Source organism: Haliotis rufescens, unplaced genomic scaffold (genome assembly GCF_023055435.1).
Source record: "Haliotis rufescens isolate VD_foot unplaced genomic scaffold, xgHalRufe1.0.p SCAF_14, whole genome shotgun sequence".
NCBI classification, from domain to species: domain Eukaryota; kingdom Metazoa; phylum Mollusca; class Gastropoda; order Lepetellida; family Haliotidae; genus Haliotis; species Haliotis rufescens.
The window spans coordinates 1279125-1305151 of NW_025963824.1; the positions used below are offsets into that span (position 1 = coordinate 1279125).

The 26027-nt window shown below is 49.0% G+C and overlaps 1 protein-coding gene across 2 annotated transcripts in view; it reads left to right on the top strand.

The window, feature by feature from the left end:
• The window catches only part of LOC124127159, a 31698-nt gene extending 12611 nt beyond the window's left edge, over nucleotides 1-19087 (top strand). The window contains exons 5-8 of one of the 2 annotated variants that reach the window (XM_048395622.1): nucleotides 10843-10969; nucleotides 11182-11302; nucleotides 13435-13553; nucleotides 15589-19087. In XM_048395622.1, coding sequence (XP_048251579.1) covers nucleotides 10843-10969; nucleotides 11182-11302; nucleotides 13435-13553; nucleotides 15589-15654 — 433 coding nt within the window. In that variant the 3' untranslated portion in view covers nucleotides 15655-19087. The remainder of the gene's footprint in view (nucleotides 1-10842; nucleotides 10970-11181; nucleotides 11303-13434; nucleotides 13554-15588) is intronic. The other variant, XM_048395623.1, reaches the window with a different exon arrangement.
• The last annotated feature ends 6940 nt before the right edge of the window (nucleotides 19088-26027 follow it).

The window sequence follows — 26027 nt, forward strand, 5'->3', positions numbered from 1 at the left end:
AGATCCATGGTAAGTGTCACTCACACTGCCTGTCAGTCATCACCTGGAGACTGGAGACTCCTCACTCCGACCAGATCCATGGTAAGTGTCACTCACACTTCCTGTCCGTCATCACCTGGAGACTGGAGACGCCTCACACCGACCAGATCCATGGTAAGTGTCACTCACACTTCCTGTCAGTCATCACCTGGAGACTGGAGACTCCTCACACCGACCAGATCCATGGTAAGTGTCACTCACACTTCCTGTCAGTCATCACCTGGAGACTGGAGACTGGAGACACCTCACACTGACCAGATCCATGGTAAGTGTCACTCACACTTCCTGTCCGTCATCACCTGGAGACTGGAGACACCTCACACCGACCAGATCCATGGTAAGTCTCACTCACACTTCCTGTCAGTCATCACCTGGAGACTGGAGACTGGAGACTCCTCACACCGACCAGATCCATGGTAAGTGTCACTTACACTTCCTGTCAGTCATCACCTGGAGACTGGAGACTGGAGACACCTCACACTGACCAGATCCATGGTAAGTGTCACTCACACTTCCTGTCCGTCATCACCTGGAGACTGGAGACACCTCACACCGACCAGATCCATGGTAAGTGTCACTCACACTTCCTGTCAGTCATCACCTGGAGACTGGAGACACCTCACACCGACCAGATCCATGGTAAGTGTCACTCACACTTCCTGTCAGTCATCACCTGGAGACTGGAGACTGGAGACTCCTCACACCGACCAGATCCATGGTAAGTGTCACTCACACTTCCTGTCAGTCATCACCTGGAGACTGGAGACTGGAGACGCCTCACACCGACCAGATCCATGGTAAGTGTCACTCACACTTCCTGTCCGTCATCCCCTGGAGACTGGAGACACCTCACACCGACCAGATCCATGGTAAGTGTCACTCACACTGCCTGTCAGTCATCACCTGGAGACTGGAGACTCCTCACTCCGACCAGATCCATGGTAAGTGTCACTCACACTTCCTGTCCGTCATCACCTGGAGACTGGAGACGCCTCACACCGACCAGATCCATGGTAAGTGTCACTCACACTTCCTGTCAGTCATCACCTGGAGACTGGAGACTCCTCACACCGACCAGATCCATGGTAAGTGTCACTCACACTTCCTGTCAGTCATCACCTGGAGACTGGAGACTGGAGACACCTCACACTGACCAGATCCATGGTAAGTGTCACTCACACTTCCTGTCCGTCATCACCTGGAGACTGGAGACACCTCACACCGACCAGATCCATGGTAAGTCTCACTCACACTTCCTGTCAGTCATCACCTGGAGACTGGAGACTGGAGACTCCTCACACCGACCAGATCCATGGTAAGTGTCACTTACACTTCCTGTCAGTCATCACCTGGAGACTGGAGACTGGAGACACCTCACACTGACCAGATCCATGGTAAGTGTCACTCACACTTCCTGTCCGTCATCACCTGGAGACTGGAGACACCTCACACCGACCAGATCCATGGTAAGTGTCACTCACACTTCCTGTCAGTCATCACCTGGAGACTGGAGACTCCTCACACCGACCAGATCCATGGTAAGTGTCACTCACACTTCCTGTCAGTCATCACCTGGAGACTGGAGACTCCTCACACCGACCAGATCCATGGTAAGTGTCACTCACACTTCCTGTCAGTCATCACCTGGAGACTGGAGACTGGAGACTCCTCACACCGACCAGATCCATGGTAAGTGTCACTCACACTTCCTGTCAGTCATCACCTGGAGACTGGAGACTCCTCACACCGACCAGATCCATGGTAAGTGTCACTCACACTTCCTGTCAGTCATCACCTGGAGACTGGAGACACCTCACACCGACCAGATCCATGGTAAGTGTCACTCACACTTCCTGTCAGTCATCATCTGGAGACTGGAGACTGGAGACTCCTCACACCGACCAGATCCATGGTAAGTGTCACTCACACTTCCTGTCCGTCATCACCTGGAGACTGGAGACACCTCACACCGACCAGATCCATGATAAGTCTCACTCACACTTCCTGTCAGTCATCACCTGGAGACTGGAGACTCCTCACACCGACCAGATCCATGGTAAGTGTCACTCACACTTCCTGTCCGTCATCCCCTGGAGACTGGAGACACCTCACACCGACCAGATCCATGGTAAGTGTCACTCACACTGCCTGTCAGTCATCACCTGGAGACTGGAGACTCCTCACACCGACCAGATCCATGGTAAGTGTCACTCACACTTCCTGTCAGTCATCACCTGGAGACTGGAGACTCCTCACACCGACCAGATCCATGGTAAGTGTCACTCACACTTCCTGTCAGTCATCACCTGGAGACTGGAGACTGGAGACGCCTCACACCGACCAGATCCATGGTAAGTGTCACTCACACTTCCTGTCCGTCATCCCCTGGAGACTGGAGACACCTCACACCGACCAGATCCATGGTAAGTGTCACTCACACTGCCTGTCAGTCATCACCTGGAGACTGGAGACTCCTCACACCGACCAGATCCATGGTAAGTGTCACTCACACTTCCTGTCCGTCATCACCTGGAGACTGGAGACGCCTCACACCGACCAGATCCATGGTAAGTGTCACTCACACTTCCTGTCAGTCATCACCTGGAGACTGGAGACTCCTCACACCGACCAGATCCATGGTAAGTGTCACTCACACTTCCTGTCAGTCATCACCTGGAGACTGGAGACTGGAGACACCTCACACTGACCAGATCCATGGTAAGTGTCACTCACACTTCCTGTCCGTCATCACCTGGAGACTGGAGACACCTCACACCGACCAGATCCATGGTAAGTCTCACTCACACTTCCTGTCAGTCATCACCTGGAGACTGGAGACACCTCACACCGACCAGATCCATGGTAAGTGTCACTCACACTTCCTGTCAGTCATCATCTGGAGACTGGAGACTGGAGACTCCTCACACCGACCAGATCCATGGTAAGTGTCACTCACACTTCCTGTCCGTCATCACCTGGAGACTGGAGACACCTCACACCGACCAGATCCATGATAAGTCTCACTCACACTTCCTGTCAGTCATCACCTGGAGACTGGAGACACCTCACACCGACCAGATCCATGGTAAGTGTCACTCACACTTCCTGTCCGTCATCCCCTGGAGACTGGAGACACCTCACACCGACCAGATCCATGGTAAGTGTCACTCACACTGCCTGTCAGTCATCACCTGGAGACTGGAGACTCCTCACACCGACCAGATCCATGGTAAGTGTCACTCACACTTCCTGTCAGTCATCACCTGGAGACTGGAGACACCTCACACCGACCAGATCCATGGTAAGTGTCACTCACACTTCCTGTCAGTCATCACCTGGAGACTGGAGACTGGAGACTCCTCACACCGACCAGATCCATGGTAAGTGTCACTCACACTTCCTGTCAGTCATCACCTGGAGACTGGAGACTGGAGACGCCTCACACCGACCAGATCCAGGGTAAGTGTCACTCACACTTCCTGTCCGTCATCCTCTGGAGACTGGAGACACCTCACACCGACCAGATCCATGGTAAGTGTCACTCATACTGCCTGTCAGTCATCACCTGGAGACTGGAGACTCCTCACTCCGACCAGATCCATGGTAAGTGTCACTCACACTTCCTGTCCGTCATCACCTGGAGACTGGAGACGCCTCACACCGACCAGATCCATGGTAAGTGTCACTCACACTTCCTGTCAGTCATCACCTGGAGACTGGAGACTCCTCACACCGACCAGATCCATGGTAAGTGTCACTCACACTTCCTGTCAGTCATCACCTGGAGACTGGAGACTGGAGACACCTCACACTGACCAGATCCATGGTAAGTGTCACTCACACTTCCTGTCCATCATCACCTGGAGACTGGAGACACCTCACACCGACCAGATCCATGGTAAGTCTCACTCACACTTCCTGTCAGTCATCACCTGGAGACTGGAGATTGGAGACTCCTCACACCGACCAGATCCATGGTAAGTGTCACTCACACTTCCTGTCAGTCATCACCTGGAGACTGGAGACTGGAGACACCTCACACTGACCAGATCCATGGTAAGTGTCACTCACACTTCCTGTCCGTCATCACCTGGAGACTGGAGACACCTCACACCGACCAGATCCATGGTAAGTGTCACTCACACTTCCTGTCAGTCATCACCTGGAGACTGGAGACTCCTCACACCGACCAGATCCATGGTAAGTGTCACTCACACTTCCTGTCAGTCATCACCTGGAGACTGGAGACTCCTCACACCGACCAGATCCATGGTAAGTGTCACTCACACTTCCTGTCAGTCATCACCTGGAGACTGGAGACTGGAGACTCCTCACACCGACCAGATCCATGGTAAGTGTCACTCACACTTCCTGTCAGTCATCACCTGGAGACTGGAGACTCCTCACACTGACCAGATCCATGGTAAGTGTCACTCACACTTCCTGTCAGTCATCACCTGGAGACTGGAGACACCTCACACCGACCAGATCCATGGTAAGTGTCACTCACACTTCCTGTCAGTCATCATCTGGAGACTGGAGACTGGAGACTCCTCACACTGACCAGATCCATGGTAAGTGTCACTCACACTTCCTGTCCGTCATCACCTGGAGACTGGAGACACCTCACACCGACCAGATCCATGATAAGTCTCACTCACACTTCCTGTCAGTCATCACCTGGAGACTGGAGACTCCTCACACCGACCAGATCCATGGTAAGTGTCACTCACACTTCCTGTCCGTCATCCCCTGGAGACTGGAGACACCTCACACCGACCAGATCCATGGTAAGTGTCACTCACACTGCCTGTCAGTCATCACCTGGAGACTGGAGACTCCTCACACCGACCAGATCCATGGTAAGTGTCACTCACACTTCCTGTCAGTCATCACCTGGAGACTGGAGACTCCTCACACCGACCAGATCCATGGTAAGTGTCACTCACACTTCCTGTCAGTCATCACCTGGAGACTGGAGACTGGAGACGCCTCACACCGACCAGATCCATGGTAAGTGTCACTCACACTTCCTGTCCGTCATCCCCTGGAGACTGGAGACACCTCACACCGACCAGATCCATGGTAAGTGTCACTCACACTGCCTGTCAGTCATCACCTGGAGACTGGAGACTCCTCACACCGACCAGATCCATGGTAAGTGTCACTCACACTTCCTGTCCGTCATCACCTGGAGACTGGAGACGCCTCACACCGACCAGATCCATGGTAAGTGTCACTCACACTTCCTGTCAGTCATCACCTGGAGACTGGAGACTCCTCACACCGACCAGATCCATGGTAAGTGTCACTCACACTTCCTGTCAGTCATCACCTGGAGACTGGAGACTGGAGACACCTCACACTGACCAGATCCATGGTAAGTGTCACTCACACTTCCTGTCCGTCATCACCTGGAGACTGGAGACACCTCACACCGACCAGATCCATGGTAAGTCTCACTCACACTTCCTGTCAGTCATCACCTGGAGACTGGAGACACCTCACACCGACCAGATCCATGGTAAGTGTCACTCACACTTCCTGTCAGTCATCATCTGGAGACTGGAGACTGGAGACTCCTCACACCGACCAGATCCATGGTAAGTGTCACTCACACTTCCTGTCCGTCATCACCTGGAGACTGGAGACACCTCACACCGACCAGATCCATGATAAGTCTCACTCACACTTCCTGTCAGTCATCACCTGGAGACTGGAGACACCTCACACCGACCAGATCCATGGTAAGTGTCACTCACACTTCCTGTCCGTCATCCCCTGGAGACTGGAGACACCTCACACCGACCAGATCCATGGTAAGTGTCACTCACACTGCCTGTCAGTCATCACCTGGAGACTGGAGACTCCTCACACCGACCAGATCCATGGTAAGTGTCACTCACACTTCCTGTCAGTCATCACCTGGAGACTGGAGACACCTCACACCGACCAGATCCATGGTAAGTGTCACTCACACTTCCTGTCAGTCATCACCTGGAGACTGGAGACTGGAGACTCCTCACACCGACCAGATCCATGGTAAGTGTCACTCACACTTCCTGTCAGTCATCACCTGGAGACTGGAGACTGGAGACGCCTCACACCGACCAGATCCATGGTAAGTGTCACTCACACTTCCTGTCCGTCATCCCCTGGAGACTGGAGACACCTCACACCGACCAGATCCATGGTAAGTGTCACTCACACTGCCTGTCAGTCATCACCTGGAGACTGGAGACTCCTCACTCCGACCAGATCCATGGTAAGTGTCACTCACACTTCCTGTCCGTCATCACCTGGAGACTGGAGACGCCTCACACCGACCAGATCCATGGTAAGTGTCACTCACACTTCCTGTCAGTCATCACCTGGAGACTGGAGACTCCTCACACCGACCAGATCCATGGTAAGTGTCACTCACACTTCCTGTCAGTCATCACCTGGAGACTGGAGACTGGAGACACCTCACACTGACCAGATCCATGGTAAGTGTCACTCACACTTCCTGTCCGTCATCACCTGGAGACTGGAGACACCTCACACCGACCAGATCCATGGTAAGTCTCACTCACACTTCCTGTCAGTCATCACCTGGAGACTGGAGACACCTCACACCGACCAGATCCATGGTAAGTGTCACTCACACTTCCTGTCAGTCATCACCTGGAGACTGGAGACTGGAGACACCTCACACCGACCAGATCCATGGTAAGTGTCACTCACACTTCCTGTCAGTCATCACCCTGAGACTGGAGACTGGAGACACCTCACACAGACCAGATCCATGGTAAGTGTCACTCACACTTCCTGTCAGTCATCACCTGGAGACTGGAGACACCTCACACCGACCAGATCCATGGTAAGTGTCACTCACACTTCCTGTCAGTCATCACCTGGAGACTGGAGACTGGAGACTCCTCACACCGACCAGATCCATGGTAAGTGTCACTCACACTTCCTGTCAGTCATCACCTGGAGACTGGAGACTGGAGACGCCTCACACCGACCAGATCCATGCTAAGTGTCACTCACACTTCCTGTCCGTCATCCTCTGGAGACTGGAGACACCTCACACCGACCAGATCCATGGTAAGTGTCACTCATACTGCCTGTCAGTCATCACCTGGAGACTGGAGACTCCTCACTCCGACCAGATCCATGGTAAGTGTCACTCACACTTCCTGTCCGTCATCACCTGGAGACTGGAGACGCCTCACACCGACCAGATCCATGGTAAGTGTCACTCACACTTCCTGTCAGTCATCACCTGGAGACTGGAGACTCCTCACACCGACCAGATCCATGGTAAGTGTCACTCACACTTCCTGTCAGTCATCACCTGGAGACTGGAGACTGGAGACACCTCACACTGACCAGATCCATGGTAAGTGTCACTCACACTTCCTGTCCATCATCACCTGGAGACTGGAGACACCTCACACCGACCAGATCCATGGTAAGTCTCACTCACACTTCCTGTCAGTCATCACCTGGAGACTGGAGACTGGAGACTCCTCACACCGACCAGATCCATGGTAAGTGTCACTCACACTTCCTGTCAGTCATCACCTGGAGACTGGAGACTGGAGACACCTCACACTGACCAGATCCATGGTAAGTGTCACTCACACTTCCTGTCCGTCATCACCTGGAGACTGGAGACACCTCACACCGACCAGATCCATGGTAAGTGTCACTCACACTTCCTGTCAGTCATCACCTGGAGACTGGAGACTCCTCACACCGACCAGATCCATGGTAAGTGTCACTCACACTTCCTGTCAGTCATCACCTGGAGACTGGAGACTCCTCACACCGACCAGATCCATGGTAAGTGTCACTCACACTTCCTGTCAGTCATCACCTGGAGACTGGAGACTGGAGACTCCTCACACCGACCAGATCCATGGTAAGTGTCACTCACACTTCCTGTCAGTCATCACCTGGAGACTGGAGACTCCTCACACCGACCAGATCCATGGTAAGTGTCACTCACACTTCCTGTCAGTCATCACCTGGAGACTGGAGACACCTCACACCGACCAGATCCATGGTAAGTGTCACTCACACTTCCTGTCAGTCATCATCTGGAGACTGGAGACTGGAGACTCCTCACACTGACCAGATCCATGGTAAGTGTCACTCACACTTCCTGTCCGTCATCACCTGGAGACTGGAGACACCTCACACCGACCAGATCCATGATAAGTCTCACTCACACTTCCTGTCAGTCATCACCTGGAGACTGGAGACTCCTCACACCGACCAGATCCATGGTAAGTGTCACTCACACTTCCTGTCCGTCATCCCCTGGAGACTGGAGACACCTCACACCGACCAGATCCATGGTAAGTGTCACTCACACTGCCTGTCAGTCATCACCTGGAGACTGGAGACTCCTCACACCGACCAGATCCATGGTAAGTGTCACTCACACTTCCTGTCAGTCATCACCTGGAGACTGGAGACTCCTCACACCGACCAGATCCATGGTAAGTGTCACTCACACTTCCTGTCAGTCATCACCTGGAGACTGGAGACTGGAGACGCCTCACACCGACCAGATCCATGGTAAGTGTCACTCACACTTCCTGTCCGTCATCCCCTGGAGACTGGAGACACCTCACACCGACCAGATCCATGGTAAGTGTCACTCACACTGCCTGTCAGTCATCACCTGGAGACTGGAGACTCCTCACACCGACCAGATCCATGGTAAGTGTCACTCACACTTCCTGTCCGTCATCACCTGGAGACTGGAGACGCCTCACACCGACCAGATCCATGGTAAGTGTCACTCACACTTCCTGTCAGTCATCACCTGGAGACTGGAGACTCCTCACACCGACCAGATCCATGGTAAGTGTCACTCACACTTCCTGTCAGTCATCACCTGGAGACTGGAGACTGGAGACACCTCACACTGACCAGATCCATGGTAAGTGTCACTCACACTTCCTGTCCGTCATCACCTGGAGACTGGAGACACCTCACACCGACCAGATCCATGGTAAGTCTCACTCACACTTCCTGTCAGTCATCACCTGGAGACTGGAGACACCTCACACCGACCAGATCCATGGTAAGTGTCACTCACACTTCCTGTCAGTCATCATCTGGAGACTGGAGACTGGAGACTCCTCACACCGACCAGATCCATGGTAAGTGTCACTCACACTTCCTGTCCGTCATCACCTGGAGACTGGAGACACCTCACACCGACCAGATCCATGATAAGTCTCACTCACACTTCCTGTCAGTCATCACCTGGAGACTGGAGACACCTCACACCGACCAGATCCATGGTAAGTGTCACTCACACTTCCTGTCAGTCATCCCCTGGAGACTGGAGACACCTCACACCGACCAGATCCATGGTAAGTGTCACTCACACTGCCTGTCAGTCATCACCTGGAGACTGGAGACTCCTCACACCGACCAGATCCATGGTAAGTGTCACTCACACTTCCTGTCAGTCATCACCTGGAGACTGGAGACACCTCACACCGACCAGATCCATGGTAAGTGTCACTCACACTTCCTGTCAGTCATCACCTGGAGACTGGAGACTGGAGACTCCTCACACCGACCAGATCCATGGTAAGTGTCACTCACACTTCCTGTCAGTCATCACCTGGAGACTGGAGACTGGAGACGCCTCACACCGACCAGATCCATGGTAAGTGTCACTCACACTTCCTGTCCGTCATCCCCTGGAGACTGGAGACACCTCACACCGACCAGATCCATGGTAAGTGTCACTCACACTGCCTGTCAGTCATCACCTGGAGACTGGAGACTCCTCACTCCGACCAGATCCATGGTAAGTGTCACTCACACTTCCTGTCCGTCATCACCTGGAGACTGGAGACGCCTCACACCGACCAGATCCATGGTAAGTGTCACTCACACTTCCTGTCAGTCATCACCTGGAGACTGGAGACTCCTCACACCGACCAGATCCATGGTAAGTGTCACTCACACTTCCTGTCAGTCATCACCTGGAGACTGGAGACTGGAGACACCTCACACTGACCAGATCCATGGTAAGTGTCACTCACACTTCCTGTCCGTCATCACCTGGAGACTGGAGACACCTCACACCGACCAGATCCATGGTAAGTCTCACTCACACTTCCTGTCAGTCATCACCTGGAGACTGGAGACACCTCACACCGACCAGATCCATGGTAAGTGTCACTCACACTTCCTGTCAGTCATCACCTGGAGACTGGAGACTGGAGACACCTCACACCGACCAGATCCATGGTAAGTGTCACTCACACTTCCTGTCAGTCATCACCCTGAGACTGGAGACTGGAGACACCTCACACAGACCAGATCCATGGTAAGTGTCACTCACACTTCCTGTCAGTCATCACCTGGAGATCAACCAGATCCATGTAGCTGTGTGAGACTATGGTGAGAGTTGTTTCGTACAGATAATAGCCTTGTGCATACTGTAAGACTGGAGACCAGATCCATGTAGCTGTGTGAGACTATGGTGAGAGTTGTTTCGTACAGATAATAGCCTTGTGTATACTGTAAGACTGGAGACCAGATCCATGTAGCTGTGTGAGACTATGGTGAGAGTTGTTTCGTACAGATAATAGCCTTGTGCATACTGTAAGACTGGAGACCAGATCCATGTAGCTGTGTGAGACTATGGTGAGAGTTGTTTCGTACAGATAATAGCCTTGTGTATACTGTAAGACTGGAGACCAGATCCATGTAGCTGTGTGAGACTATGGTGAGAGTTGTTTCGTACAGATAATAGCCATGTGCATACTGTAATTCCAGGGAGAATGACTGGACTCCGAGCGCTGATGACAGTTTTGAGATCAATTTGGATGACCTTCGACCTCTGGAGCCATTCCTGCTGTCCTTGCAGGATCTCCCGCAGGATCCCGTAGACCTCATGTTTCAGGTTAGGAGTCAGCAGGGTAGACAATGCGAAGATCACTGAGAAAATGGCACAAAATGTTCTGGATAAATAACAAAAAAACCCATTGTGTCAAAGAGTTAAATAGTATACTAATATTACCATGCATGCTAAATAACACATCTTATGACTCTAATATCATGAGGGGGGATATGTGACTGTTTTGAATGTATCAGTGTGCCCCTCCTCTACTTCAGAATGTGATCACCCAGATGCTGGCCGTGCACCCGGAGCTGCTGGGGGACCAGGCCCCACCCCCCGTGCCTCAGACTGTCATTGACAGCCTCCCCTCCCTCACAGCTACACACGACAACATAGGTGAGTCACATCTACACACGACAACATAGGTGAGTCACATCTACACACGACAACATAGGTGAGTCACAGCTACACAGCATAGGTGAGTCACAGCTACACAACAGGTGAGTCAGCTACACAACATAGGTGAGTCACAGCTACACACGACAACATAGGTGGGTCACAGCAACACAGCATAGGTGAGTCACAGCTACACACGACAACATAGGTGGGTCACATCTACACAACATAGGTGAGTCACAGCTACACAGCATAGGTGAGTCACAGCTACACATGACAACATAGGTGGGTCACATCTACACAACATAGGTGAGTCAGCTACACAACATAGGTGAGTCACAGCTACACATGACAACATAGGTGAGTCACAGCTACACAACATAGGTGAGTCACAGCTACACAGCATAGGTGAGTCACAGCTACACACGACAACATAGGTGAGTCACATCTACACACGACAACATAGGTGAGTCACATCTACACACGACAACATAGGTGAGTCACAGCTACACATCATAGGTGAGTCACAGCTACACAACAGGTGAGTCAGCTACACAACATAGGTGAGTCACAGCTACACACGACAACATAGGTGGGTCACATCTACACACAACATAGGTGAGTCACAGCTACACAACATAGGTGAGTCACAGCTACACACGACAACATAGATGAGTCACAGCTACACAACAAAGGTGTGTCACAGTTACACAACATAGGTGAGTCACAGCTACACAACATAGGTGAGTCACAGCTACACAACATAGGTGAGTCACAGCTACACAACATAGGTGAGTCACAGCTACACAACATAGGTGAGTCACAGCTACACAACAAAGGTGAGTCACAGTTACACAACATAGGTGAGTCACAGCTACACAACAAAGGTGTGTCACAGTTACACAACATAGGTGAGTCACAGCTACACAACAAAGGTGTGTCACAGTTACACAACATAGGTGGGTCACATCTACACACAACATAGGTGAGTCACAGCTACACAGCATAGGTGAGTCACAGCTACACACGACAACATAGGTGAGTCACATCTACAAACGACAACATAGGTGAGTCACAGCATAGGTGAGTCACAGCTACACACGACAACATAGGTGAGTCACATCTACACACGACAACATAGGTGAGTCACAGCTACACACGACAACATAGGTGAGTCACATCTACAAACGACAACATAGGTGAGTCACAGCATAGGTGAGTCACAGCTACACACGACAACATAGGTGAGTCACAGCTACACAACATAGGTGAGTCACATCTACACACGACAACATAGGTGAGTCACAGCATAGGTGAGTCACAGCTACACAACATAGGTGGGTCACAGCTACGCACAACAACATAGGTGAGTCACAGCTACACAACATAGGTGAGTCACAGCTACACAACATAGGTGAGTCACAGCTACACAACATAGGTGAGTCACAGTTACACAACATAGGTGAGTCACAGTTACACAACATAGGTGAGTCACAGCTACACAACAAAGGTGTGTCACAGTTACACAACATAGGTGTCACAGCTACACAACAAAGGTGAGTCACAGTTACACAACATAGGTGAGTCACAGCTACACAACATAGGTGAGTCACAGCTACACAACAAAGGTGTGTCACAGTTACACAACAAAGGTGAGTCACAGTTACACAACAAAGGTGAGTCACAGCTACACAACAAAGGTGTGTCACAGTTACACAACAAAGGTGAGTCACAGTTACACAACAAAGGTGAGTCACAGCTACACAACAAAGGTGTGTCACAGTTACACAACATAGGTGAGTCACAGTTACACAACATAGGTGAGTCACAGCTACACAACATAGGTGAGTCACAGCTACACAACATAGGTGAGTCACGGCTACACAACAGGTGAGTCACAGCTACATAACATAGGTGAGTCACAGCTACACCCCCTGTGCCTCAGACTGTCATTGACAGCCTCCCTTCCCTCACAGCTACACACTAAACATAGATGAGTCACAGCTACACGCTAAACATAGGTGAGTCACAGCTACACAACATAGGTGAGTCACAGCTACACAACATAGGTGAGTCACAGCTTTCTGTGTAGCCTTCTCTGTGACAATGACGTCATTGTCTTTCTCTTCCAGTAGATGATGACCTCACCTGCCCTGTGTGCCTCTGTCACTTCCAGCGTGGAGAGGACATGACCCGACTGCCCTGTCATCACCTGTACCACCCACTGTGTATCCAGGCCTGGCTCGCCAAGGTACGTAGTGTGTCCCTCTACCCTGTCTGTACCGCCCACTGTGTATCCAGGCCTGGCTCGCCAAGGTACGTAGTGTCCCCCTCTACCCTGTCTGTACCACCCACTGTGTATCCAGGCCTGGCTCGCCAAGGTACGTAGTGTGTCCCTCTACCCTGTCTGTACCACCCACTGTGTATCCAGGCCTGGCTCGCCAAGGTACGTAGTGTCCCCCTCTACCCTGTCTGTACCGCCCACTGTGTATCCAGGCCTGACTGGCCAAGGTACATAGTGTATCCCTCTACCCTGTCCGTACCACCCACTGTGTTGTGTGTCCCTCTACCCTGCCTGTACCACCCACTGTGTTGTGTGTCCCTCTACCCTGTCTGTACCACCCACTGTGTTGTGTGTCCCTCTACCCTGTCTGTACCACCCACTGTGTTGTGTGTCCCTCTACCCTGTCTGTACCACCCACTGTGTTGTGTGTCCCTCTACCCTGTCTGTACCGCCGACTGTGTTGTGTGTCCCTCTACCCTGTCTGTACCACCCACTGTGTTGTGTGTCCCTCTACCCTGTCTGTACCACCCACTGTGTTGTGTGTCCCTCTACCCTGTCTGTACCACCCACTGTGTTGTGTGTCCCTCTACCCTGTCTGTACCACCCACTGTGTTGTGTGTCCCTCTACCCTGTCTGTACCACCCACTGTGTTGTGTGTCCCTCTACCCTGTCTGTACCACCCTCTGTGTTGTGTGTCCCTCTACCCTGTCTGTACCACCCACTGTGTATCCATGCCTGACTCTCCAAGGTACGTAGTGTGTCCCCCTCTACCCTGTCTGTACCACCCACTGTGTATCCATGCCTGACTCTCCAAGGTACGTAGTGTGTCCCCCTCTACCCTGTCTGTACCACCCACTGTGTATCCAGGCCTGGCTCGCCAAGGTACGTAGTGTGTCCCCCTCTACCCTGTCTGTACCACCCACTGTGTTGTGTGTCCCTCTACCCTGTCTGTACCACCCACTGTGTTGTGTGTCCCTCTACCCTGCCTGTACCACCCACTGTGTTGTGTGTCCCTCTACCCTGCCTGTACCACCCACTGTGTTGTGTGTCCCTCTACCCTGTCTGTACCACCCACTGTGTTGTGTGTCCCTCTACCCTGTCTGTACCGCCCACTGTGTTGTGTGTCCCTCTACCCTGTCTGTACCGCCGACTGTGTTGTGTGTCCCTCTACCCTGTCTGTACCACCCACTGTGTTGTGTGTCCCTCTACCCTGTCTGTACCGCAGACTGTGTTGTGTCCCCCTCTACCCTGTCTGTACCACCCACTGTGTTGTGTGTCCCTCTACCCTGTCTGTACCACCCACTGTGTTGTGTGTCCCTCTACCCTGTCTGTACCGCCGACTGTGTTGTGTGTCCCTCTACCCTGTCTGTACCACCCACTGTGTTGTGTCCCCCTCTACCCTGTCTGTACCACCCACTGTGTATCCAGGCCTGGCTCACCAAGGTACGTAGTGTGTCCCTCTACCCTGTCTGTACTGCCCACTGTGTATCCAGGCCTGCCTGGCCAAGGTACGTTGTGTGTCCCTCTACCCTGTCTGTACCACCAACTGTGTATCCAGGCCTGCCTGGCCAAGGTACGTTGTGTGTCCCTCTACCCTGTCTGTACCACCCACTGTGTATCCAGGCCTGGCTCGCCAAGGTACGTAGTGTGTCCCTCTACCCTGTCTGTACCACCCACTGTGTTGTGTGTCCCTCTACCCTGTCTGTACCACCCACTGTGTATCCATGCCTGACTCTCCAAGGTACGTAGTGTGTCCCTCTACCCTGTCTGTACCACCCACTGTGTATCCATGCCTGACTCTCCAAGGTACGTAGTGTGTCCCCCTCTACCCTGTCTGTACCACCCACTATGTTGTGTGTCCCTCTACCCTGTCTGTACCACCCACTGTGTATCCAGGCCTGGCTCGCTAAGGTACATTGTGTCCCCCTCTACCCTGTCATCACCTGTACCCCCAATTCAGTGTGTCTGTTACCTGTACAATGATGTATTCCTTGTCTTGCAGTCTGGCACATGTCCTGTTTGCCGACACAGTCTACACAATGAAGGTGAAGGTCGGAGTGAGGATTGATAGAAGGTCAAGGTCAACTGGATGACCAAAACAAGATATTAGCTTCTAGGCAACAATGATATTGTTTTAGTAACTTATTACTTATGTTATGTCCAGGTGGAGATGAAATTGATAATGCACAGTCACATTCCGCCTATTGGTTGCTCGATTGTTACCGTGGTTACCCTGGAGGTTATATTGTGCTTTGTGGGCACCACAGGGTAATGTGTTATGGACGTTAAAATCTGTTGATTTTCATTTTGAATGTAAGTCTAGATGTGGCTAGATCCCTGAACTTGTTGTTGCGGAATGGTCCGTAGTGGTTGTCGCCTTTTTACCTTACTGTGCTGTGATTGTATTGTCATAGTGTTAGCTGGATGACTGGTTCCTCTCCCTGAAGCTTGTATGCGTGTCTCCGTCTTTACACTGACAGTAGACAATACTGTCCCCCACACCAGTGCCCCCAGTACATCAGACCACCCCTGTGTTAGCTGTTGGTAACCCCCGTGGAGATGACTGGTTCCTCTCCCTGAAGCTTGTATGCGTGTCTCCATCTTTACACTGACAGTAGACAACACTGTCCCCCACACCAGCGCCCCCAGTACATCAGACCACCCCTGTTTGTTAGTCTCAGCACCCCCAGTACATCAGACCACCCCTGTATGTTAGCCTCAGCACCCCCAGTACATCAGACCACCCCTGTATGTTAGTCTCAGCACCCCCAGTACATCAGACCACCCCTGTATGTTAGCCTCAGCGCCCCCAGTACATCAGACCACCCCTGTATGTTAGTCTCAGCACCCCCAGTACATCAGACCACCCCTGTATGTTAGTCTCAGCGCCCCCAGTACATCAGACCACCCCTGTGTTTTAGTCTCAGTGCCCCCAGTACATCAGACCACCCCTGTATGTTAGTCTCAGCACCCCCAGTACATCAGACCACCCCTGTTTGTTAGTCTCAGCACCCCCAGTACATCAGACCACCCCTATGTGTTAGTCTCAGCGCCCCCAGTACATCAGACCACCCCTGTGTGTTAGTCTCAGTGCCCCCAGTACATCAGACCACCCCTGTATGTTAGTCTCAGCACCCCCAGTACATCAGACCACCCCTGTTTGTTAGTCTCAGCACCCCCAGTACATCAGACCACCCCTGTGTGTTAGTCTCAGCACCCCCAGTACATCAGACCGGCCCTGTATGTTAGTCTCAGCACCCCCAGTACATCAGACCACCCCTATGTGTTAGTCTCAGCACCCCCAGTACATCAGACCTCCCCTGTGTGTTAGTCTCAGCACCTCCCCATACATCAGACCACCCCTGTGTGTTAGTCTCAGCACCCCCCCATACATCAGACCACCCCTGTTTGTTAGACTCAGCGCCCCCAGTACATCAGACCACCCCTGTGTGTTAGTCTCAGCACCCCCAGTACATCAGACCACCCCTGTATGTTAGTCTCAGCACCCCCAGTACATCAGACCACCCCTGTTTGTTAGTCTCAGCGCCCCCAGTACATCAGACCACCCCTGTTTGTTAGTCTCAGCGCCCCCAGTACATCAGACCACCCCTGTTTTTTAGTCTCAGCACCCCCAGTACATCAGACCACCCCTGTATGTTAGTCTCAGCACCCCCAGTACATCAGACCACCCCTGTATGTTAGTCTCAGCGCCCCCCGTACATCAGACCACCCCTGTTTTTTAGTCTCAGCACCCCCAGTACATCAGACCACCCCTGTGTGTTAGTCTCAGCGCCCCCAGTACATCAGACCACCCCTGTATGTTAGTCTCAGTGCCCCCAGTACATCAGACCACCCCTGTATGTTAGTCTCAGTGCCCCCAGTACATCAGACCACCCCTGTGTGTTAGTCTCAGTGCCCCCAGTACATCAGACCACCCCTGTTTGTTAGCCTTATGTTAACCCTGCTGCTTGTATGAATGTCTTGGATACACACTGACTGCACACAAGACGTACCGACCCCAACACCCCAGCCTCTACACTAAGTCTGATCACCACTTGTGTTGAATGTCCACCCCTTGCTAGTCCTACTTGGGATGCAACTCTCTATCTTCACAATACATTATATACGACTTTGATAAAGGAAATGCTCTGAACCTCATGAGGGATGGAGGCATGGTTGTGTGTGGAGGTGAAAGTATTGATTGTGAACAATGAGAGGATCGTTCAGGCTATCCTACCTTAAGTTCCAAGCTCTCAGGCACAAGCCGGCGTTTTGGTGAAGGGGCCACCACTAGGATGGAAGCAGCCTCTAGTCCACTAGTCCGAGACTAGTGACATCTGACTTTCATAACCCCTACTGATGTATGTACCATGTGTTAACATAGTATTTACATGTAACATGTATGTACTATGTGTTCAAAGTATTTACATGTAACATGTGTCCACAGTGTTTACATGTATCATGTATGTACCATGTGTCCACAGTGTTTACATGTATCATGTTTGTACCATGTGTTACCAAAGTGTTTACATGTATCATGTGTGTACCATGTGTTCACAAAGTGTTTACATATACCATGTGTTTACAAAGTGTTTACATATACCATGTATGTACCATGTGTTCACAGTGTTTACATGAATCATGTATGTACCATGTGTTCACAGTGTTTACATGTATCATGTTTGTACCATGTGTTACCAAAGTGTTTACATGTAACATGTATGTACCATGTGTTCACGTGTTTACATGTATCATGTATGTACCATGTGTTCACAAACTGTTTACATGTATCATGTATGTACCATGTGTTCACAACGTGTGTACATGTATCATGTTTGTACCATGTGTTCACAAACTGTTTACATGTATCATGTATGTACCATGTGTTACCAATGTTTTTACATTACCTTGTGTGTACAATGTTCTCACGTGTGTAACATTGATATGCCATGTATTTATCATGTGTAACGTGTGTATCAGATGTGTAATTTGTTGATCATTGATGTACCATATGGGTACAGTGGATGTACCACGGATGGTACATGTGTGCACCACATGAATACTGCGGATGTACCATACATCTAGTATGGATGTTTCATTGTTATAAGCTACCGCTGTGTTTTTTCCTTGGGCACAGGGGATGTGTGATGTCTGTTTTCTACTCTCTATGTTAGCGTTATTGACATTAGTTATTATCAAATGTCACTTTTGTTAAGCATTTTCTTTTAGCTATTTAAAGATAAGACTGCCTTAAGAATCACCTTTTTGCGATTCCTAATTGTAGCCATGTACTTTTTTAGAAAGTCATGTTAACTTACCAATGTTGAAGATTATTGTTATCCAAACACTGCCAAGCTTATCCAAAGCTAGATTCTGTTAAAGTACTCACGGAAATGAAAAAAACCTGTTTTTCTCAATTTAAAAATGGACACAAAGTGTTACGTATCTGTAAATACAAAATAACAAAACAACTCGAAAAGTACTAGTCTGGATTTGCTAGTGTGATCTCAGTGAACAATACAAAATGTACTTTACAGGAGGTAATTTGTCATTACTTTCAACATTCAAAAATAAAACTAAGTCCAAATTGACATAGCAGAAACAGACTATAGGCATTATGCACCTGTTCTCACCTGTCGTCAAGGTGTCCTAGGTCATGGACATTCACCTTGATCTTCTTACACCTGGTTATGCCCTGTTTCACAATAGTCTGTTTTATTCACATTTTTACACACTTTTACGTGTAAAAAGGCATAAAAACATTTGATACGCTGTATTTGTGCCACGGCTCAATTAGTACTAATTTACTTGTTTGAATATTTACATATTTTGTATATTAACTGCATTTATTTAAGATCTAATGTCGAAAAAACAGGTTTTTTTCATTTCCGGGAGTACTTTAGTTCTGTGGGAATGTCCATTGTGTGTGGTCACTGGTCAAGTTTTGTTGCCAAAGGTCATTGGCAAGTCCCCAGCACTGGCCATGTGGTAAACCTGCTGACGTGACTTGTCCGTCTCATTACCCTACACATTATATTATAACTGATACACTTGTCCAAGTAGCATTTAAACCATCTCATTCCCAGAGAGTCTTGTTTCCTTTCCACGTCAAGTGACCAGAAAGCCCTCTATGTGTTTTGAAATTGTGGACAGAGATCTTAAAAACAAACCCAGGGCAACAGTGGTCTCTGGTGCCACACTGTGTTGTGCAGAGTGATGTACCTTTAGTGTGACAGAATCCTGTTATTGTGGGTTAGGGACTGGTAATTTATTATAGGGGGAGCGAGGATGTTTGAAAAAAATGAGAGCGAAAGAAGGGTGGTCGCTTAGACGTGTCACATCTATAAGGGGATGGGGAGGGTCTAGGGTGAAAATGACTGTTCTAATTTTTTAAGTATTTTTTTAATATAAATTATAACATTATTTAGGGACTGGCCATTTCATTTGGGGGCATGGAACCATGTTACATAATATGGGCGAGGGAGGGGCAGGGTGGGGCGGGGTGGTGGTCAAAATATGATCCAGTCCTTAGACCAATATAGACAGGAGACACAGCTAATTTGATGCAGCCCAACGATTTGTGTCAACAAAGTTCTACATTCTTATCTGATGATTTGAATTGAAGTCTACCTCAAGTCTTCAATAATTTAAAATTCTGCTGGTCTAGAATTCGCCATTACATGACAAGCTTACATATGTTACAAGTTGGAAATGTTAATGCTGTGATATGAAACAGGAAATTGTGTTTGCTTTTGTTTCCTTGTGGAGTTGTATTTGCCTCTTAAATAGCTCTGTTTGAATACATTTACAGTTCTACAGAAAATTTGCAAATTGCTTCCATGCATTGAACACACTGCTTTCTTCTTCAGAGGCTGTTGATTCAGCTGTCCTCGTGGTTGGTTTTACTTCCCAGCCCCTACATGATCAGATTTTACAAATGGGCTCTGGCTAGTTGGCAGTCCCATCCCATCAGTTAAAGTCACTTTGTGCGACTGCTAACTTCAAGTTCATGAATTTATAGCCTTCAAATTTATTTGCCCCAAGTGAGGGCAAGGATCATATTTCATTTTCATTCCTAATTTTGGATAAATGTCTATATTTCCGCTTGATTCCAAAATTTGGGTTGACAAGTATGGCTGGACAGAGCACCTGGTTTGTCTAGCCATGTTTACCAGCTTAACCAGGGAGTACTTCCATATTATAACCACTTGACATCCACTCTCCCATGGTCTAATGCTACAAATATGTTTCCTGTGTCACCAACTCCTGCTGACAATTGCTGCACCCAGTGCTGCCTTTCACAGTTGCACACATCCCATGACCGTACTTCCTGGAATAAACGCCAGGATTTGATTCAACAGCTGGTATGCATAGATTCGTCCCCATTATTATCTTTGCGATTAAACGCCGGGGTATAGAGTGTCTGAAAGAAATATTAACCTTGGTGTTTAATCGAGGTAGTACGGTAATTACTATATCTAAACCTGGACCAGGCCCCAGCCAGGGAGTGTCGTAACCCTTGCTGCTGGCCACTCCCAGGGTAGACTTGTCTAACCATTAACCAGCACTGGCCACTCCCAGGGTAGACTTGTCTAACCATTAACCAGGACTGGCCACTCCCAGGGTAGACTTGTCTAACCATTAACCAGGACTGGCCACTCCCAGGGTAGACTTGTCTAACCATTTAACAGGGCTGCTTGGATACATTGTCAATTCCTTGGCCCTGTTCCTCTAAGCAAGCTTAGTGCTAAGACGATCGTAGCTCCCATACTAAACATAGACTTACGGCATTGGTAGTGCTAAGACGATCGTCGCTCCCCTACCTTAAAATAGACATATGACAGTGGTAGTGCTAAGACGATCCTAGCTCCCATACCTTAAAATAGGCATATGACATTGGTAGTGCTAAGACGATCGTAGCTCCCATACCTTAAAATAGACATGACAGTAGTAGCGCTAAGATCATTTAGCGGAACAGGCCCTTTACAAGTTGTTCATATTCTTTCAATTTCTCTCAACTAGCGTAGTCCATAAACTCCAGATGACTAGTCACATATAAGGGGGTCTCAATGTCTGCACGTGTCCAGCAGTCACAACGCATCACTCTCACTGTTAGGTGCGGAGACAAGGTTCTCGCGGGATGCGACAGCTGATTGTGCATGGAGGCGAGAACCTTGCCTCCTAGTTGCTGTATACGTTATGTATTCCTTCAGGAATAAATTGTTGATCATGTTTATTAGCATGTGCAATTATTAAGCATTGAGGCATTTGTTTTTATTTCATTATATGGCTGAGTATTGATGGGTCATGTGTCATCTGGTACAGGAGGAGGCCCGTGAAGATGCGGCGTAGAATCGGTCTTCAGCAACCCATGCTTGCTGTAGAAAGCTACTATTCTTGTCGTAAGAGACGATGGACGGGATCTGGTGGTCAGGCTCACTGACTTGGTTGATGCATGTTATGGTATCCCAATTGCGTAGATCGATGCTCCTGATATCATTCACTGGATTGTCTGGTCCAGACTTAATTATTTACAGACCGCCGTCCTATAGCTGGAATATTGCTGAGTGAGGCATTAAACAACAAACAAACAAAATGGTACAGGAGGGTTGATGCAGGTGCACAAGTAGAAACGTTCTTTTAAATCGCTGTGTGGTGGCAAGTGGTTGTGTGTACAGTGGGTATGGTTTTACGCCTCTTCTAGCATCATTCCAGCAATATCACGGCAGGGGACACCAGAAATGGACTTCACACATTGTAATCATGTGGGGAATCGAACCCGGGTCTTCGGCGTGACAAGCTAACACTTTAACCACTAGGCTTCGCCACCACCCCTCATGTGTACATGAGGTGGCCCAGTCGTCTAAGGCGCCGCGATTTGCTGTGCAGAGTTGCGTCCCTTGGACACACCAGAAACCTATGATTGTGGGTTCGAAATCCGGGTTCGCCCCAATTGTTTCTAGGTTTGTCAGCACCATACCCATGCTCGTGGGTTTCACCAAAGTGGTAAACGTCACTTCGGTCTTTCCTCCCACATCAAGCTGACACGCCATGATATAACTGGAATAATGTTAAAAGCGGCGTTAAACCCCACTCACTCACTCACTCATGTGCACAGCACACAGGTCACAGCTGTCAACTGTCATTGGTTGGGGAGTAGTTGAAAAGGTGACTGCGGTCAGTAGCTTGCCCCGTAGTCTCTAGCTTCTGTACTTACAGAACTGGGATGGTACAGATTTGTCCTCAACAACTTCTAGACAACGAAATGACACAAAAAAGATGAAAACATTCTGTGCCGTGACTTTATGTAAAGCGAAGTTACTCATCCTTGATTGCAATCGGAAGAACACTTATCATAATCAATTACCGTATTCGACGTAATAAGCGCCCCGCTCTAATAAGCAACCACGGCGATATTTACTAATATATTGCCTAGTGAACAATCCCAATTAGCACCCCTTCCGATTGATCAGCGTACACAAGACTTGTTTATTCGTGTATGATACGCACCCTTAATTATGGGCAATTAAATTCTCGGAAATATATCTATCGTGTATAATACGCACAGATTCTTCTTTTATATCATTTCAGGCTGTCAGCATAAACCACAAAATTTACAATCTTTCAACTGTTTTTTATCTCACACCAAAATTATATTCTAATAAGAGCCCCCTATTTCTAATTTTGAGAGCGCCCTGGGCGCTTATTGCGTCCAATACGGTTATCAAGCAGCATTGTTGTATACATTCATGAACATTCACAAGCTTGTTTGTATTTTGTATGTATAAAATAGTATTAAATGAACTGATGTGTAGTTAGGTGGTAATTCAAGGTCATGTTAATTTTCAAGGCAAGCTTGTCAGGTAAAGACACCAACCAAGTGACTGGTCTTCAATGTCATCGTATCCAAATTATCAATATCGAAACTCAGTTCAATCAGTGGAGATCTGGGGTAGAATAGATCTTCAGCAACCCATGCTTGACGTAAAAAGGCGACTATGATCGAGTAAGTGCGAACTGACGGGATCGGGTGGTCAGGTTGATGCATGTCAATGTATCCCAATTGCATGGAGCGATGCTCATGATGTCAATCACTGGATTGTCTGGTCCAGATTTGATTATTTACAGTCCGCCATCATATAGCTGGAATATTGCTGAGTGCGGCCTTAAACAACAAACAAACAATCAGTGGACACTCTGGTCCAGACTCGATTACAGACCGCCGTCATATAGCTGGAATATTGCTGAGTGCGGCCTTAAACAACAAACAAACAATCAGTGGACACTCTGGTCCAGACTCGATTACAGACCGCCATCATATAGCTGGAATATTGCTGAGTGCGGCCTTAAACAACAAACAAACAATCAGTGGACACTCTGGTCCAGACTCGATTACAGACCGCCGTCATATAGCTGGAATATTGCCGAGTGCGGCCTTAAACATCAAACAAACAATCAGTGGACTTTCTGGTCCAGACGCGATTATTTACAGACCGCCGTCATAAAGCTGGAATATTGCAGAGTGCGGCCTTAAACAACAAACAAACAATCAGTGGCCTGTCTGGTCCAGACTCACAATTTAGTATTCAGTTTTTACAGACCGCAGTCATATAGCGTATATATTGCCGAGGTCAGACCAGACTATCCAGTGATTAACCTTATGAGCACTAATCGACACAATTGGGATAGATAGATAGATAGAGCCTGACCACCCGCTCCAGTTGGTCACCCCGATGCAAGTGGTCACAATGGGCGGGTGATGGTCATCATGGCGGGTGATGGTCATCATGGCGGGTGATGGTCATCATGGTGACTGATGGTCATCATGGCGGGTGATGGTCATCATGGCGGGTGATGGTCATCATGGTGACTGATGGTCACAATGGGTGGGTGATGGTCATCATGGCGGGTGATGGTCATCATGGCGACTGATGGTCATCATGGCGGGTGATGGTCATCATGGCGGGTGATGGTCATCATGGTGACTGATGGTCATCATGGCGACTGATGGTCATCATGGCCACTGATGGTCATCATGGTGACTGATGGTCATCATGGCGACTGATGGTCATCATGGCCACTGATGGTTATCATGGCCACTGATGGTCATCATGGCGACTGATGGTCATCATGGCGACTGATGGTCATCATGGTGGGTGATGGTCATCATGGCCACTGATGGTCATCATGGTGGAACCCCTGTGAGGACCATCTCCCCGAGGCAAGAGAGTTTACTGACTTTAAAATTTCAGTTCCCACCCTTGCCGAACTAGGCTGGAATTCCTGGGCTCGACCGTAGTGCGAGTTATGTCCTTTCTATGTCTCTCCTATTGACCAATCAGATTCAACCTCTCGTATCACTTGCATTTGCTTCAAACAAAACGGTGGCGCCCAGTCAAGACTATCTGATCGATAATCATGATCTATATTGTGATTAAACGAGTCTTACATTGCGAAGTGCATCAAATAATCTGAGCACCTTGATTAAAAACATGAAAAGATTTAGAAAATATCTGTTGACAATGAGTTAGCGGTGCACATGCTTTGCAAATCCTGCAGTCGACCGAAATCTGCATGACAGTTTACGAACCGGATTTCAATTTCAGTGCGCGATTTTGATTGGACTATGCATAGACTTGCTAGTCCAGCCACAATGTTACTCCATATTAACAGCCTAGTTCGGCCAGGGTGGTAACTGGACTTTATAGTCAGTTAACTCACTTGCCTAGGGAAGATGTGTGAGGACAAGAAACAGGACAGATGCAGTATAGAACAGATTTATTTGTACATTTCATCACATCCACATCAATTCAGCATACATAAACGAGGACCTTCCAGCTAGTACTGAAATATACTGATGGCAATAAATAATGGGACAGAAATACAGCAGGTTGTCCAGTCATGGTCAGTGAACCTGCCACACAAGGAGGTAACTACGTGTCATGAACTGTGTGATTTGCAATCGAGAAGATGGTAAGAAATACGTACACGTTTGTGGATAACAACTTGTGGTTTCCTGCATACAGCAGACTCCAGCTTCACGGTGTAAGAATCTACATCAAAACGTCGCAATAAACCAGAAGTTGTTATTTTTCTTACGTGCACCATGAGTATGTGATGTGTTGGCTGTAGACGAATACTCCAACACACACGCAACATTGGTATGAGCGGAGGGCCTTAGGTGGAGGGCCTTGAGCAGAGGGCCTTGAATGGAGGGCCTTGTTTTCTTGCGGACGAGTCAAAATTCATCACATGATGGGTCAAAACTGATCATGTGACAAGTCAATATTCGAGGTCAGTGTCAGTCACACGATTTCGGGGTCGACATTGAAATTATTGTTTGTGGTACGGATTAACCAATGGAAACGCAAGATTCTTAATAGAGGTATAATAATTTCAGATATTGTTGGCACACTTTGTCAATTGTCACTTGTGTTAAAT